Source organism: Megalops cyprinoides, chromosome 18, assembly GCF_013368585.1.
Source record: "Megalops cyprinoides isolate fMegCyp1 chromosome 18, fMegCyp1.pri, whole genome shotgun sequence".
Classification (NCBI taxonomy): Eukaryota; Metazoa; Chordata; class Actinopteri; order Elopiformes; family Megalopidae; genus Megalops; species Megalops cyprinoides.
Genome location: NC_050600.1, coordinates 24,864,043 through 24,880,525, shown reverse-complemented (window position 1 = coordinate 24,880,525; position 16,483 = coordinate 24,864,043). Strand labels below are relative to the sequence as shown.

Here is a 16,483-nt window from a genome sequence, read left to right as displayed (position 1 = left end):
CCTGTGGTGGAGAAAAACTACATGTACAATATATAAAAATAGTTTCACTGCACTTCTGAAATTGATTTCTACTATTCTCCTGATATGGCTGAATACTAATGTGTTAGAATATGTAAACTGACAAGTTGAAAATGACCTCAGCACCGAGAAGATGAAAGTTCTATTTGTAACTGGTGCACTGCAGTGCCAGCCTGAGCAAGCCATTTATCTTGACTTTCCACAATGAATATGAATTTATTAAATATGCATAATATGTAGGAGAGAATATATGTTCCCCTGGATAAAGGCAAAAATATATGAAACCCCTTTCCAAGGGGTCACAAGTCAGTTACACAGGAGAACTTTAGGCAGTTTTTCTGCTGGCCCACTCCTAAAAGTTTAAAGAGTTTTGAGTTCATGTTAGGCATAATACTGAAATCTGAAACCTGAAAAACAGAGAATTAAATACATTTGCAGTAAAACTACTAACTACTTCTCTAACCACTGAGCATACTTACACCCGTATCCATAAAAAACAATGAAATCAATAAGGAATAACACAACCTAAATGGCAACAGATGGTTCCTTTACAATGAACTTGGTCCAAAACAAATACGTTCAAAGGGTCCAACATTGCAGTCCTGATCATAGTTGGGCTCAGCATCCACTCCAACACCCCCTCATAGGTAAAAGGATAAATTAAACAGGTTTCAGATAAAACTGATAATATGTCGCAACACAGTCACCTTTCACCATTCACCTCAGAATTTGGAAGTCCCTTTCTCTCAACATTATTGCGAAATGCTAAAATAACAGCCTTTATAAGCAGGTGCCTGTCTGCCCAAATCAAACAGGTTGCTCATTGAGCATAATAGGCTGAATCTAGCAGAATACTGACAGCTGTCACTGAGAATAGAAGGGCATAAGCCGTCAACAGTAGCCTGTGCAAACCGGCAATATTATAATTATTAAATATTACCACTCAACACAAGATACCCTGTCAGAACTGGACAAAGCTCTTACACAGGTATGATTTCAACTCTGTGTTTTACTTTGCATGTCCTATTTATTGCTTGTGACAATTAAAATGCATAATACAATTAAGATGCTATTTATGGTTTTATTTGTGTTATTTCCTGAGGGATTATTCCAGAGCCCTAAAATTATATTGATATAAGGTTATGTGGTCTGTAAATGGAGGTTCTTTTTATATATCAGGCCACTGAAAACTCTCAGGGTATCTCTGTGGCAGCTACTGTTGCTGGGTGACCTCAGGTGTAAATTGTTTTATTGCATTATTATGTTTTTGTGGAACAGGATTTTGATACAATCAAATTCACAGTGCCTTTATGAAAACAAAACACTTTTTGAGGAATATTTCACAGCTACTGCACCATAACCAAAAGACTGCTTTGCTCACAGAACTGAAACATTTTGAAAAATGATGATTACATACCTCATTTAAACAAATTAGAACAGTTGAAACATAGAGACCGGTAGCTATGAAGAGAAAGACACAGCTGTAGCTCTCAAGAACTAGGGCTGACTGTTGTAATTAATAAAGAAAGGGTTAAAATAACCTCTGAGTGTGAATATGGACTCTGTACAGTTTAGTGACCCACACAGGCTGTGGGTCACTAAAGAACAGTTACATTAACTGTTTCCCTTATTCCACCATGGCAATTTCATTTATTTTCCTATAGAATGTGCCTGAATGTTTCATCGTAAAACCTCTGTGGTGTGGTGGCTATACTCTTCAGCAATGTAACTGAACTGCTGCAGTAATTATCCAACTATATCCAACCTGTTATCCACCAATGCTAAAAAAAAAAAAAAATTGTCATTGTTTTTAAAGGATGACAAAAGCAATACATTATTTTTATTATATTTTTCTAGCTCTTTTTCAGATTTGGCTGAACCTTAATATATTTCAGTTGATCCCAAAGCATTGACATTAGTTGTGTTGTAGTGGTTGAAAATAATCTCTTTACAAATATCCATCTGTCCAATATGCATAATATACAGGCTAAATGCATGTTTGTAGAGGCAAATAAATACAGTACGTAATCTCCTTCCAGAGGGACATAAGTGATTTACACTAAATATCTTCAGGCAATTGGTTTTTACACTCCATGGCTTGCTTACCTCCTATTGCTTATAGCAAAGAACAACGCATCCAGTTTTTTTTTTTATATGAAACAAAACGTGTTTTCAAGAATGGGCCCATAATAATACCTTTCCTATTGAACTAAAATAAGAGATCTGTAACCCTTTTTCTCCCAGTTCAGACTCGTGGCCTGATCGTGGCTTAACATCCCCTTTACTAAGGAGTCTCTGCTGCTTAGTGTCCAGGTCTACACAGACAGGGCTGCTGGGGGAAGTTATAGAGTGCACTGAGCCTAAGAGAGAAAGTCTGCGTCTGAGCCACCTAAAGTAATGACAGAAGGGTCTTTACTGTGAATTGTGAGGTAGTTCCTAGACTTCCTGGCCACATTCCTGGTCTGTCTGTTTCATCCAATCATCAGCAGGTTTAATTAGGTAAATAGTCCCTCCCTCTGCACTTCAGCCAATGTGCTGCGAGCGTCCTTGCACAAAAACCATGCCATGCTGCACAGGTGGGTGGCACAAATTGGTGGCGATAAAAGTCAGTCACTCTCTCACTGTAAAGACAAAATTAATCATGTAAGATGAAATTATTGTACAAATTCTGCTCATTCTGTCACAGATTTGATTTCACAGCCCAGATTTTCTTTACACGTCTGTAACATTTATTGTTGCACAAAAATCTCTTGGATCACCTATTGTAGCCTTTATCACAGAGTTGGCTAGTTGTAGAGTATGACAGCAATACTTCCTGAAGAAATCCCTGTTTCTCTGCACAGAAGATTGTGTAAGTCATTATGTCTGAATGTTAGGATACCACAGGACTGGTACAAGTGCCATTGAATCACTATCATACAGACCTGCATTCAGAATTATCACACTAATCCAGATGGAATCCAATTTATCTGCTGTTCTGGCATTACTTCATATGAACCAGATTTCAGAAGTGGCCACACCAACAAAAGCATGTTATGGTTTGCTGTGGTATGGCTATGTGAGTTATTGAAATTTAATTTTCAGATACACTGTCAGGGGAAATCACCATGTCTGTTTATCTGAAGGTGTTTTGTCTCCTTTGTTCTTCAATTCACATGACTATGCATTTCCAATGTATTTGGTCTTCCTCTGGACATGTGTAAGAAATTACTTCCAACGATGCTTAATTTTCAAAATGATCTCTTGAATTGACATGTGTTTAAATTCAAAGGAAATATATTACAAAATGTAATAGCTTCACAAGAATTTCAGAAACAGTGGAAACGAATGACAAATGCTCCATGAGTAATTTTGACCATGATCAGGAAAAAAGAGCATGTTAAAAAAAAGGTGAATATCTGAGAATGAAGGTATATTACCTGCTTATGGAATCATAAGTCCATTTTTTTCCAGTGCATAGGCTGTCCTATTTTCCAATGGAAGTATTTTCTGTTCATCTTTACGTGAATGCAGCTTCAGTAACCAGCAGAGACGTTAGGTGTTGGCCTCCAACAGAGACACCATGAGTGAGCAGAGAGGGGTGACCCTGTTCCTTCTCTACACGGTCTGGGCTTCACTCCTACTGGTGGGGACTAGGGCTGATGGTAAGAGCTGTTTCCATTCTCTGTCCCCACCTCTACCAGACTTTCATTAGGTCTACATGGGTGACACACAGATATCTGTTTTGTGGCCACATGATTCAATGAAACCTGCATTTTAATGGAAAGTTAGTCATTGGTTTATAATTAGTAACAATTATTACTGGAAATGAATGTACCTTACAGTGTAATTCAAGCCACAAATCAACACAGCCTTTACTAAACATGTTTTCAAATCTCACTGGCTTCAGACTGTAAGATAATTGTTTCACATTGGCTAGATATACAGCTCTGTACTTGCCCATTCCCCTCTATTCCGCCCTCTTTCTGCTAATCAGGTATCTGCAAGTGTATTATAGGATTGCATTTATGTCACTTATGCCAGTATACAGTGTGTGAATGGGTGAGCCTAAAGTAACAAAATTAGGGATTCACAAACTGGGCCGCAGTAGGGGCCAGATAAATATTGTCTTGTTTGGCCAATGTTAAATAAAGCAACAGTGGATCACAATGATTCTGTAATGACTCTTGGTTATGGACTGAAGAATATAACAAACAAAGGGATATTTTACAAATTTTTATTAATTCTGTTGATCATATTGTACATGAACAATATGAACACATCAGTATCATATCATATTAGACAGACAGACAGACATATTCATTCTTAATAATCCGCACTGCATTTTTCAGGAAGTTGTGGTAAAGAATGAGGTAGTTTGTAAAATCAAGGATAATTACAGGTGCAATTTCAATCATATTCATATGTTAAGACTAGTTCCTTCACATCAGTGGAGCTATACACTGCCTGCATCATTTCCTTCACCATTTCTAATCCTCCTGAGGGGGATTCTCCTACTCATATCTGCAGATGGCATTTAATGTTCAATGGTTATTGGTACAAATGATGCATACATTATGTACACTCGAACAGATTATTGATGGAATATAGCTCTTGGTGTGGTGGTGGTGGTAGCTACAGGGTTAGTTCATTTTAATGCATTCAGGCATTAAGGTGACTTCCTCCATGTGTGAAGAGCTATGGTTATACTTTCATGTGATCACTGTTTCTGAAATTAACATCTGATCTCATACTTATATTTATCACACAGTAACTGTGGGAATGACCATTCGAAATGAAATGAACCAAAATGGCCTCTCTCTCCCCTGTGTCTCCAGACAGTATTACTGTGAGGCTGGTGGATAGTGGGCGTCCCTGTGCTGGGAGAGTGGAGGTTCTCCATGAAGGACAGTGGGGGACAGTGTGTGATGATGGCTGGGATATGGCTGATGCTGAGGTGGTGTGTAGACAGCTGGGCTGTGGAGCTGCTGTAGAAGCTCTGCAATCTGCTTACTTTGGATCTGGGGATGGAACAATCTGGATGAGTGATGTGTCCTGCAATGGTTCAGAGTCCACACTGAAGGACTGTGATTTGAAAGGATGGGGTAATCATATCTGTCATCATAAAGAAGATGCTGGAGTCATATGCATAGGTAGGACACACCCACTCATTCATTCCATATTTTTTCATCCATGTTGTACTACAGCTAAATGAATTTAATTGTATTTTTCATATATGAAGTTTAACAGAATGTTTTATGGTACACTAAATATTCATGAGACATAAAACTGTCTTTTAATAATAACTAATGATTTTACATGATTCCAGAATACGTGTAGTTACAGCCAAATCTCAACATATGTTTTGGATGTACATGATCTGTCTGTGTCTGACCATCAAGGTGGAGTGGAAACATCCAGTATTAACTTTTTGGTCCACCAGCTGGTAGATGGAAAAATTCACCAGCCAGTTGGATTTTTTACAAGCCAAAATAAGAATTTGTATTTTTAAAAAGTGCTAGAATTGTAGATAGCTGTTGTGCACCACTACAACTGTTATTTCAGCAATTTCAAGAAAATACAAAAAACAAACCTACTGGAACCAGATTGAAATGGGCATGTATTTGTATATCTTGTGTTTTTTTGTCAAGGATTCCTTGACTAACATAATAGGCTGTGACAATTTTATTTATCTATTTGAACAAAAAGCAATTGCTAGAGTGGCTAGTAACCCAGTAGCGTCTTTCCAGCAGATTAATGCAAACCTCAAAAAATAATACAATGCGTTGTACCCCTGGTTCTTACCCCCTTATTATAACAATTATTATCATTAAATTGAATGCAGCAGTTAAATTGATGAAACCCATTTGATTTTCTCTCTATTTTCTCCTTACTTGCCAATAAGCATTCTCGCAGTGGCGGGATGGTACTAATGTTGACTTATTTTCCATGTGATCTCAGATCTTAAAAGTAATGTCTGTCTCTTACTGAAGAGAAACTGTATGACTGTCTACAAGAAATAACCATAGCCAAATGGACTCTTTATTCCTTGTGTGTCCAGGCAACCGTGACGTGAGACTGGTGGAAGGTAGCAGTCACTGTGAGGGGAGAGTGGAGGTTTTCCATGAAGGACAGTGGGGGACAGTGTGTGATGATGGCTGGGATGTGACTGACGCTCAGGTGGTGTGTAGACAGCTGGATTGTGGAGATGCTGTGGGAGCTCTGACTTCTGCTCAATTTGGACACGGGAGCGGAAAAATCTGGATGAGTCAAGTGTCCTGCAATGGGTCGGAGTCCTCGCTGGAGAGCTGTACATCAGCAGGTTGGGGTGAAAACAGCTGCGGTCATAAAGAGGATGCTGGAGTGATTTGCTCAGGTAGGAAACACCAGCTCTGTTCTTCACCTATTGTCCATAATCTCAAAGCAATGCAACTAACTCTTAGGCTTTTTGGTGTATAAGATTAAACAAAATGTTTAATGTGCTAATAATGCTAATTAAAAACATAAGACAAATGTTAAACACAAAAATAAATATTTATAACACTAAATTTTAAATCTTTAAATGTGATTTCATGCATACATTTTTACTATTAAAATAAATCCAGCCATTAAGGTATAGCTGAAGTTTGCTTGTGCCATATTATATTACTATGAACAAGTGCACTGATGCACCAATCAGGCATCTGATCAGCCCCAGCCCAGAGGTTTAAATGTGTTCAATGCCATTGACCAATGTAATTTTTGATCAAACTGATGTTTTTATGTATATAGACAAATTCAAACATAGCCGCAATGTCTGATGAATGAACACTAAACATGGTAAAACTGCATGATAAACTACGCAAATGTTACTCGCCCCCACCCACACCACCACCAGAAAGGATCGAATGGTGGGCTGATTGCATGATTGCAAAAGCACATGCAATGCTACTTCATGATTACAAATTTTAAATGTGTCACAAAAATTATTGCTTAATTTTTTAGAGGAGTCTTAGCTTCCTTTGTCTCCTCCAAGCAGCCACCGCTGATATATAAATAATTAAAAACCCTAACCAAATGGTCTCTCCCTCCTGTGTGTCTAGTAAGTCGTGGTGTGAGGCTGGTGGGTGGCGGCAGCACCTGTGATGGGAGAGTGGAAGTTTACCATCAAGCACAGTGGGGGACGGTGTGCGACGATAACTGGGATATGACTGATGCTGAGGTGGTGTGTAAACAGCTGGGCTGTGGAGATGCTGTAGAAGCACTACGTGATGCTCACTTTGGACGCGGGACGGGACATATCTGGATGGATGAGGTGTCTTGTAATGGATCAGAGTCCTCACTGAAGGACTGTGCTTCCAGAGGATGGGGGATGAGTAACTGTGGTCATAAAGAAGATGCTGGAGTCATATGTTCAGGTAGGGCAAACCCACTCAGCTATTCACGTATCCTCATTCATGCATGTTCCAACAGTGCTGTAGCTGATTGTGTTTTTATACTTAAAATTAAAATGTGTCATACTAAATTTAATATTTATGAACAACAAGGTTATATTTTATAAATTCACAAAGTAAATTTGTTTATATGTTGTGTATATACTGTTTATACGTGTATATGTGTATATGTGTGTATTTTCAACATAGATTGAGATATTGCAGAATCAAAGCAATATCTCATACATATGTTTCTGCTGTGCATGATCTATCTGTATCTAACTGTGAAGGGACAGCTGAAATATTATTGCATCATATTATGCTATTTCATGTAATATATGATCTTTATACACACATCTATGCGTATAGTTGCACATTAATGAGAGCAACTGACTAAAGGGTGAACGAAATTCTTTTGCAGATCTTACATACATTTAATTGGCTTAGAGATACCATACTATATGCTGTGACCTAAAAATCATTACTTATTACTTTTTATTTATTTTTTGTGTTTGTATTTATTTTTTAATTTGTGATAGATGGCAATTCACATATTTTATGTACCCAATATTTTATATTGCCAAAAAATAGATGAGAAAATGTCCTCTTTAAAAATCTTAAATGGAATTCAGAATCATTGTAATATGAGAAATTTGATGACTCTAAATGGGAAATATTGGGAAGATTTTTCTTTAGAAAATGAAAAACGAGAACTCTTCTAAATACAGCATTATAACCATATGATGGGTGACAAATTTTTTTATTGACAAATTTTCTGAATTGTGAATCTTATAGCTTTGAAACCTGCAGTTGTGTATGTTTTCAGCAAACTATTGTAAATCAACAGAATAATGTTTATAATAAAAATAAAAATAAAATAAAAATTAGAGTTAAGCAACTCTGAGGCCACTCTGTAAAGAATTGACTTCCAAACCACGTGACCTGTAAATGATGTACTGTAATGTAATGTAATGCTACCATGTCCAATCTCACACAGCTGCTTATTGGACTGTAGAGTATGACTATATTCCATGACTCAAACAAATAGGATTTCATTCAAGACAGATTTCATGAAAATATGAGGTATTATTGGGCAATACTATCTTCAAAATCCGATCAAGATTTCTGCAGTGTAGTCTATCAGAAAATAGATGCAAAATCATAAATGATCATATGATCTCATCGGCCACAATTTGTAATGAGGATTCAGTTGCTGTCCCTCAACAAGTGTCAAAGTTTATATGAGGTTTCCTTAAGTTAGTACACAATTGTGGCAAATTGATTATCTTCAGGTCGCTACATTGCTTTGCCAAATAATATGAAAACCTACCAAAAGAATACTTTGGCACCCTGTACCTTTGTGTTCTTAGCCCCTGTATTATAATATGTATTATCATAAAACTGAATACAGCATGTGATCTCTGGTTCTTAAAGTCATTTCTGTCTCTTCTTATATTTACTGAAGATGAAATATATGAATGTCTATGAGAAATAACTCTAATCAAACAGACTTTTTTCTCTTGTCTGTCTAGGCAGTCGTGATGTGAGGTTGAAGGATGGTAGCAGTCACTGTGAGGGAAGAGTGGAGGTTCTCCATGAAGGACAGTGGGGGACAGTGTGTAATGATGGCTGGGATATGACTGATGCTGAGGTGGTGTGTAAACAGCTGAGTTGTGGGACTGCTGTGAAAGCACCGCGTGATGCTCACTTTGGAAATGGAACTGGGCCAATCTTTATGAGCGATGTGTCCTGCGATGGGTCAGAGTCCTCTCTGAAGAGCTGCAAATCAGCAGGTCAGGGTGAACACAGCTGCAGTCATGCAGAGGATGCTGCAGTCATCTGCACAGGTAGGAAACACCAGCTCTGCTCATCATCTATTAGTTGGAAGAAAACTATTGGCCAAATGTCACTTGAAAATAGTTACTTTTGGTGACTTCTGAGGGGAGAAAAAATTTAATTAATTTTTATAAATATTTTTCCATAAATTGTGAAATGTTTAACATCCATGTAAGCAAGACCAGGTTGACAGTGGTGAGGAAATACACCCATCCTCTAAGAACAAAAGAGGACAGCAGAACAGGATTCAACTCTTTATTTGAACACAAAGTATTTTTTATCCACTGTAGTCTGGCAATTTGAATGAATAAGGCAACAGTTCAGTGTTGTCGAGTTTCCCATGTCCTGCTCTGGATATGGAGAAATAAAATCAGGTTAGCGAGTTAAATAAAATGTGTTCACTTCATCACAGCGCAGGGTAATACACTAAATAATTTGCTGTCAAATTTCTCTTGGGAAGGCAGCAAACCTGCTAGCTAGCTTGCTTGCTCCTGCTAGTCACTTATTGGTTGGGTTGAACACACTGCAATCCAACCACAAAGCTACCCACACCTGGCCAGCTTGGTAAAAATTTATTTACTGTTATCCACATAGCCATTAAACACTTTCACATAAGCAGCTGGGTAACACCTCTTCTATCCCGTTACACCCTCTGATAGAGTGGCAACAAGTTCTCAGATGGTTGGTGTTTTAGCCTCCTCTCTCTAGGTGATTTAATACTGAATGAGTCCTATGACTTCACATAAAGCTAGCCTGCAAGCTAAGTTTGTCAGTTGTATCGAAGTTTTAACATTACTCTCCAGTTAGTACACTCCACTGAGCATCCGTTCTTGCATCCTAATCAATACCAGAAATTATGAAGACCGTTGTTAGCACTGTTTCCATATAGACTTCCAGGGCTAACAGTTAAAGTGGCTAGTCAGCTGTATGGATCATGCTTCTGTAGTTGGCTTCCTGCCCTGTTTTTGTATGACTTTGACATAATAAGCTTTCCCACAATTGAAAATGACTAGTTAATCAATTTAGCTAGCTAATTAATATGAATATCTAGCTATGCATCAAACCACACAAAAACCCTTTCAGAAGGCAAATGACATTAATGTTTAGCAAGCTAGTTCCAACAGAAACAGAAAAAAACATTTAGGCCACATAAGTCAAAGTTAACACTAGCTAGCTACCTAGTTTATGTACTGTTGGCTTACGCTACCACAACTAGTGAAGAAAGGTAGCAAGGTCTACTATCTAGCTACTGAATCATAATTGTGTAACTAAAAAAGAACCTCAGACTTGTGGCTTCCACCACCTCCACATCAGAATAGTTGTGTCTCTGAACGGCTTGAAACAGACATTATCATTAACCATGGCTGGACTAATCTATGCCATTCTCAATCACCTAAGCAACCTCTTCATTCAGGTGAGCCCGTTATTCAGGGCCATGGTATGTGTGTTGCTTGATTGGAACAGCATTGCCAGCATTAGAGCAATGGACCAAGAGATCAGCCTGACTTGGAACATCAGGAAACAGAAGTTTAAAAGACATACTTATATGAATAAGGTTCGTCCTCTTACCTGCAGTCAAATGAGAGACGTGCATCAAGTTTGTTCCAGATGTCACTTATTTAATGCACCTTCCGGTACACATTTTGAAATGATGCCATGACAATCATCAGACTCAGAAGGGGAGCAGTCATAATAACAGCCTTTATTATGACTGTTAACAGTTTTACACTGTTTCTCTCACCTGTGTGTCCAGGCAGCCGTCAACTGAGGCTGGTGGATGGTGGCAGTCCCTGTGCTGGGAGAGTGGAGGTTCAACATAATAGCCAATGGGGAACAGTGTGTAATGATGGCTGGGATATGGCTGATGCTGAGGTGGTGTGTAGACAGCTGGGCTGTGGAGCTGCTGTAGAAGCAGTGAGTTCTGCTCTGTTTGGACCTGGGGATGGAACAATCTGGCTGGATGATGTGGCCTGCAATGGGTCTGAGACCTCACTGAAGGACTGTGGCTCAAGAGGATGGGGTAACCATGACTGTCATCATAAAGAGGATGCTGGTGCCATATGCTCAGGTAGGACAAACACACTTAGTTATTCGTCGGTTTATATTCTTGCGTGCATGTTCTACCAGTGCTACAGCTGATTTTAATTGTACTTTTGAATATTTATATTGAAACGAAATTGAATTACATAGTTATAAATCAAAACATATACTTGGAAAATCAAGGAGGATATTAGATTTTTTGTTTCTGATGTACAGGGTCTGTCTCTAACCATCAGAGTGCAGTATGCAAAGTGAAATGTGATTGCATCTTAATATACTATGTGGTAATTACAGGTGTTAGTTTTCATGTGGTTCATATCAATTACAATTGACCAAATGGTGAATGAGATTTACTCACTTGTACTTCATGCACAAAAGTTGCAATTTTCTTAGCATGTAGCTGCTATATACTGGGTGACCTAAAATTCAGCATTCTGTAAATATGATAGATGGTAGTTCACTTATTTGCCCAACAATACTTGCCAAACAAGAAACTGCTTTTTATGTTTCTTAAAACTTTCTTAATTTGAGTGTTGTGAATTTATATCATATTTGGTGACTATTTGGAAGATTTTTTTATTCCAGTACCTGCTACAAATTTCAGCATTACAGCCACAAAATGTGGGCTGTTGGCATGTTTTCTCAATTCTGCATCTCATAGCTTTGTAGAAACCTGCAAAATCTTGTATGTTCTCAAGGAACCATTTGTTAGTTGGGGCTATTATTGTAAGTTTTTAGAATAAGTACAATAAAAATCATTTTTGAACAACTCTGAGACTAGCAACAATATCCAGTCTCGCACAATGGCTGCTTCTCAAAGTCAAGAAAGGATCCTTAACAGCTGCATTTCAAGGATGCTACATCATCAAATCTCGCTGAAGGACTGTTCCGATGTCGAGGATCCTTCGAATTCTACCAAGGACCGAGTCCTTCGTTCAGACAATTTTCAAGGATGCAAAGCGTGTATCCTCAGCGTTCTTAAAGCACCCACAATCCTGTGTGCACGTACAAGACACAATGACGCACATGTGCACACTCGCTAGACTGTTCCATTATCTGTTCTCCAAATGCTAGGAAGGAGTTTTGCCTAGCCTCTTAAGGACCCGACTTGGAAAGACCCGTCCTACCAAGCAAGCATCCTTGACTTTGAGAAACAGCCAATGACTTGTTGGTCTGTAGAACATAACTGTATGCCATGACTGTGTGAAGTTTAAAGTAGAACTTTATGACAGTTCATAAGGTTACATGAAGTTAGATTTATTGGTAGATACCATTGTCACATTCTTGACGACTGTTCTTGCTGATGTACAGTACTTTTGAAAATAGATGTAAAATCACAAATGGAAGCCAACTGTTGAAAATCTCAAAATTCATTAAATTACAAAAATATCTGCTACAGTTGGGCCAAATGCATACAGAATAGATGCACAAACCTCTGAAGGTCGGAAGAGCTGGAGGTGAAAGTGAAAATGAACCTGCAAAAATGAATTGCATTTTAATTTTAACGAAACATTTTCAGGCCAAACAATTATGTGCTGTATGCTAATTTGCTGTTAATTTTACACCTCAAGACTTTTCAGTTGCAGATTTTGTTCTACATTCACAAGTGGTGATGTGAAATTATGAAGCACATTCTTCCATTACAGATCCTTATCTCCAAATGTCACCAACCTCACACCATACAAACATTTAAAAACAAATATGGAAGTGATATTGGTTGACTTACGAGTGGAAAACGCATTGAGTGTACATGCCATAGCCCCCCTGCTATGTTGATGAGTCATAACATTCAAAGAAACAGCATGGAAGTTACACAGTTTTATGACAGGAAAACAATAAACCTACCCAAAGAAAAGGGTGCACCTTCCCTCCCCCATAACTAATACTAATCACCATAAAACAGTATGCAAGAGTTAAACTGATTGAGTCCATTTAATTTCAGTCCTCTTTTCTCCTTGCTCCATGGTGAGTATTCATACGTGACAGAGTGGTGGATTGGTATACTGACATATTTTCCATGTGATCGCCAATCCTCAAAGTGATGTCTGCCCTGTCTTTGTATTTACTAAAGAGGAAGTGTGTGACTGTCTTGGAAAAATAATCCTACTCACATGGTGTCATTCTCTACTATGTGTCCAGATGTGAGGCTGACGACTGGTGCCAGTCGCTGTGAGGGGAGAGTGGAGGTTCTCCATGAAGGACAGTGGGGGACAGTGTGTGATAACAGCTGGGATCTGGCTGATGCTGAGGTGGTGTGTAGACAGCTGGACTGTGGGACCGCTTTGGAAGCACTACGCGGTGCTAAGTTTGGTTCTGGGGCAGGGGAAATCTGGATGAGCGATGTGTCCTGCGATGGGTCAGAGTCCTCTCTGAAGAGCTGCAAATCAGCAGGTCAGGGTGAACACAGCTGCAGTCATGCAGAGGATGCTGCAGTCATCTGCACAGGTAGGAAACACCAGCTCTGCTCCCTTAGTGTGCATATTCGGAGTAATACCACTTTTTATCTTATTTTAAATGAATAGCATTTTTGATATTAATTTTAGATATTGTAAAATACAAAAAAAGTTTAATGATAAATTAAATATTCATAATATGTAAGGCTACTGTATAGAATGCATTTTGCTGTAAATGATTAATGAGCACTGAACATGGTAAAAGTGCAATGTAAATTTAGCACCTGCATAATGTGTTCTGTCGTCTACAGTTTTTTGTATATCCAGCTATCTGGCTAAACACGTCAGCACTCTCCATTCATTACCATCGAGCATCTTACTTGCAACACGAGAAAAACAATTCAGACGCCTACTGTTCACAGAAAAGGCCAACTGCAACACAACCATTTAATAGGCTAACCACAATCAAAAAATAACTCAAAACACAGTGAAATATATCACAGTTGATAATTACTTGTCTTCATTGTCTGTTTCTTACTGACTGAAAAATTGTATGAGTGCCAATTTGTAAAATTAGTAACCTTTTCCTTAGTTACTTTTACTCAAAAGGCCTCTCTCTCTCTTATGTGCCCAGGCAAGCGTGACCTGAGGCTTGTGGATGGTGGCAGTCGCTGTGCTGGGAGAGTGGAGGTTCTCCATAAAGGACAGTGGGGCACAGTGTGTGATGATGACTGGGATTTGAAAGATGCTGAGGTGGTGTGTAGACAGCTGGGCTGTGGAGCTGCGTTAGAAGCTCCGGGTTCTGCTCACTTTGGGTCTGGAGATGGGAGAATTTGGATGGATAAAGTGGCCTGCAGTGGGTCAGAGGCCTTTCTGAAAAACTGTCACTCAGCAGGTTGGCATCTACACGTCTGCAGTCACAAGGAGGACGCTGGAGTGATCTGCTCAGGTAGGACTCTCCGACACCACATTAATGTACTAACTGATTTTTGTTTTATTTCATATATTTCAAATGAAACAATATTGGCTTTGAAAGGGTCAGAAAGGCCTGTGGACCAGGTTTGAAATGAGTCGCATCATTGGCCAATAATGACCAGGATACCACACTACATAGTGTGTTCCACAGTGACACCAACCGATGTGGCAGTGCAGCATAGTGGTTAAGGAGCAGGACTTGTAACTAAGATGTCACTGATTTGATTCCCCATGGGGGAACTGCTGCTATACTCTTGGGCAAGGTACTTAACACACAATTGCCTCAGTAAATATCCAGCTGTATAAATGGGTAAGATAAGAGCTAATAATGTCAATAATGTAATGTAATGATACCCCAAGTACATACAGTAGTTTAAAGCAGTGTTGAAATGCTCAACTTGAATACTCAAACTTGAACGATAACATATTTATAGTTTAATGTTTTACTTGTATTAAACAGACATCCAGGTTGTGAAAAGTGTTGAGTGTTGTGACACATTTACCTCAAATTTTTAAAAGTAAACATAAAAGCTGATGATAAAGCATTTTTAGCTTTAAGATTGTTCCTAATTTTACAAGTATTTTGGAGTCCTGAAGGCATCTTATCAGGTTAAATAGCTACCGGAAGGCCTAAGGCAGTCACCCTCAGAGGTTACTAAAGCATGCTGGTGTTTCTGACTGTTTCTCCAGATCACCCAAAGAAAGAGGAGGCGTAACATCACAATCAATTGGTGGGCACCATCCCAATCATCAGCCTCATGCCTCATCAGAAAGACCAAATCAGCCAGGCCTGAGGCTCTGTCTGTGACAGGTGTCTCTACAATGAACAGCCTTTACATTCAAAACACACTGCATACTAAAACCAATACAGGACAGCAGTGGAAGGAGTGATCTTGTTTGTTATTTACAGGTTAATAATTAAAATATGACATAAATGTGATTTTCTGAATGGGGGGGTGTCTTTGGCACTTAGATAATTGATTAACGCATTGATTTGTTCTATCTGTAGTATTTTCCTGAACATGCTGTTGTAGACAGGACAAAGCAACAAATGGATTAGTATATTTCTTCACCATATTTTACTAAGTATATCCCACGCTTTGACAAATATGCCGCTTTGCTTGTGAGAGTTGAAATGCTTAATGGAATAAAGATGATGTCTGTGATTCCGTTCTCTTGTCATATGTGTTATTTCCTTAAGGTTGATTCAAAATCAACAAAAACTATATTTCAGTAAGGTTGGAAGCTCTCAGTGAGGAAAGTTTCTGTGTATTTTTCCAACAAGCTCCAGTATTCATCATGAGCAACATTTACTTGGTCCCTTGAGGTGTAATCATGGTATGAATTTGTTGAGTACTATCATTTTATGAAGACATGTTTTGTGTACTATCAAATTCATAATGATTGTGTGAAAATACAGCTTCAGGGAGGCAGGTTTAAGTTTGAGATTTTTACCTATCATACCAGATTACAACCACTAGAGGTCATCATCATACAAGTCATACACTAAGTGTGGAGTTTGCACAGGTCAGTGACCTGCTTTGGTAAATATCCAGCTGTTTTCATGCAAAACATGTTAAAATGCTTTTAAATCATACTTTCATTCCTTTCCTGATTTGGCTGAACCCTAATGGGTTTGAATGTCTTAACTGACAGTGAAGTGTTGACATGACTTTGTGGTTTTATGGTTAAAAATTAACTCATTACCAAGAGGGTGAAGGTTGAGCCCCGCTGGCAAGACACTTCAGCAGAATTGCATCTATAAAAAACTATTATAAACAGAGTGATTGATTGTGCAAGTGTCTCTGCTTGGATTAACTCTGCCCACAG

At 38.6% G+C, this 16,483-nt stretch overlaps 2 protein-coding genes across 2 annotated transcripts in view; one reads left to right on the top strand and one right to left on the bottom strand.

The window, feature by feature from the left end:
• The window catches only part of LOC118792944 (NACHT, LRR and PYD domains-containing protein 12-like), a 90,245-nt gene that overhangs the window by 58,665 nt on the left and 15,097 nt on the right, over positions 1-16,483 (bottom strand). The window lies entirely within an intron of this gene.
• On the top strand, positions 809-15,559 carry LOC118792946 (deleted in malignant brain tumors 1 protein-like). The gene is made up of 10 exons (XM_036550824.1): positions 809-1,006; positions 3,532-3,662; positions 4,836-5,150; positions 6,059-6,373; positions 7,080-7,394; positions 8,942-9,256; positions 10,999-11,313; positions 13,425-13,730; positions 14,313-14,627; positions 15,344-15,559. Exons 2-10 carry the CDS (start codon positions 3,581-3,583, stop codon positions 15,367-15,369), a joined length of 2,304 nt encoding a protein of 767 aa, XP_036406717.1. The 5' UTR covers positions 809-1,006; positions 3,532-3,580; the 3' UTR covers positions 15,370-15,559.

Bases quoted from the DNA above. Each gene is read 5' to 3' on its own strand.
- LOC118792946 (XM_036550824.1), top strand. From the start codon at position 3,581: ATGAGTGAGCAGAGAGGGGTGACCCTGTTCCTTCTCTACACGGTCTGG. The intron at 6,374-7,079 runs GTAGGAAACACC...CTGTGTGTCTAG, and splicing joins TGCTGGAGTGATTTGCTCAG to TAAGTCGTGGTGTGAGGCTG. The intron at 9,257-10,998 runs GTAGGAAACACC...CTGTGTGTCCAG, and splicing joins TGCTGCAGTCATCTGCACAG to GCAGCCGTCAACTGAGGCTG.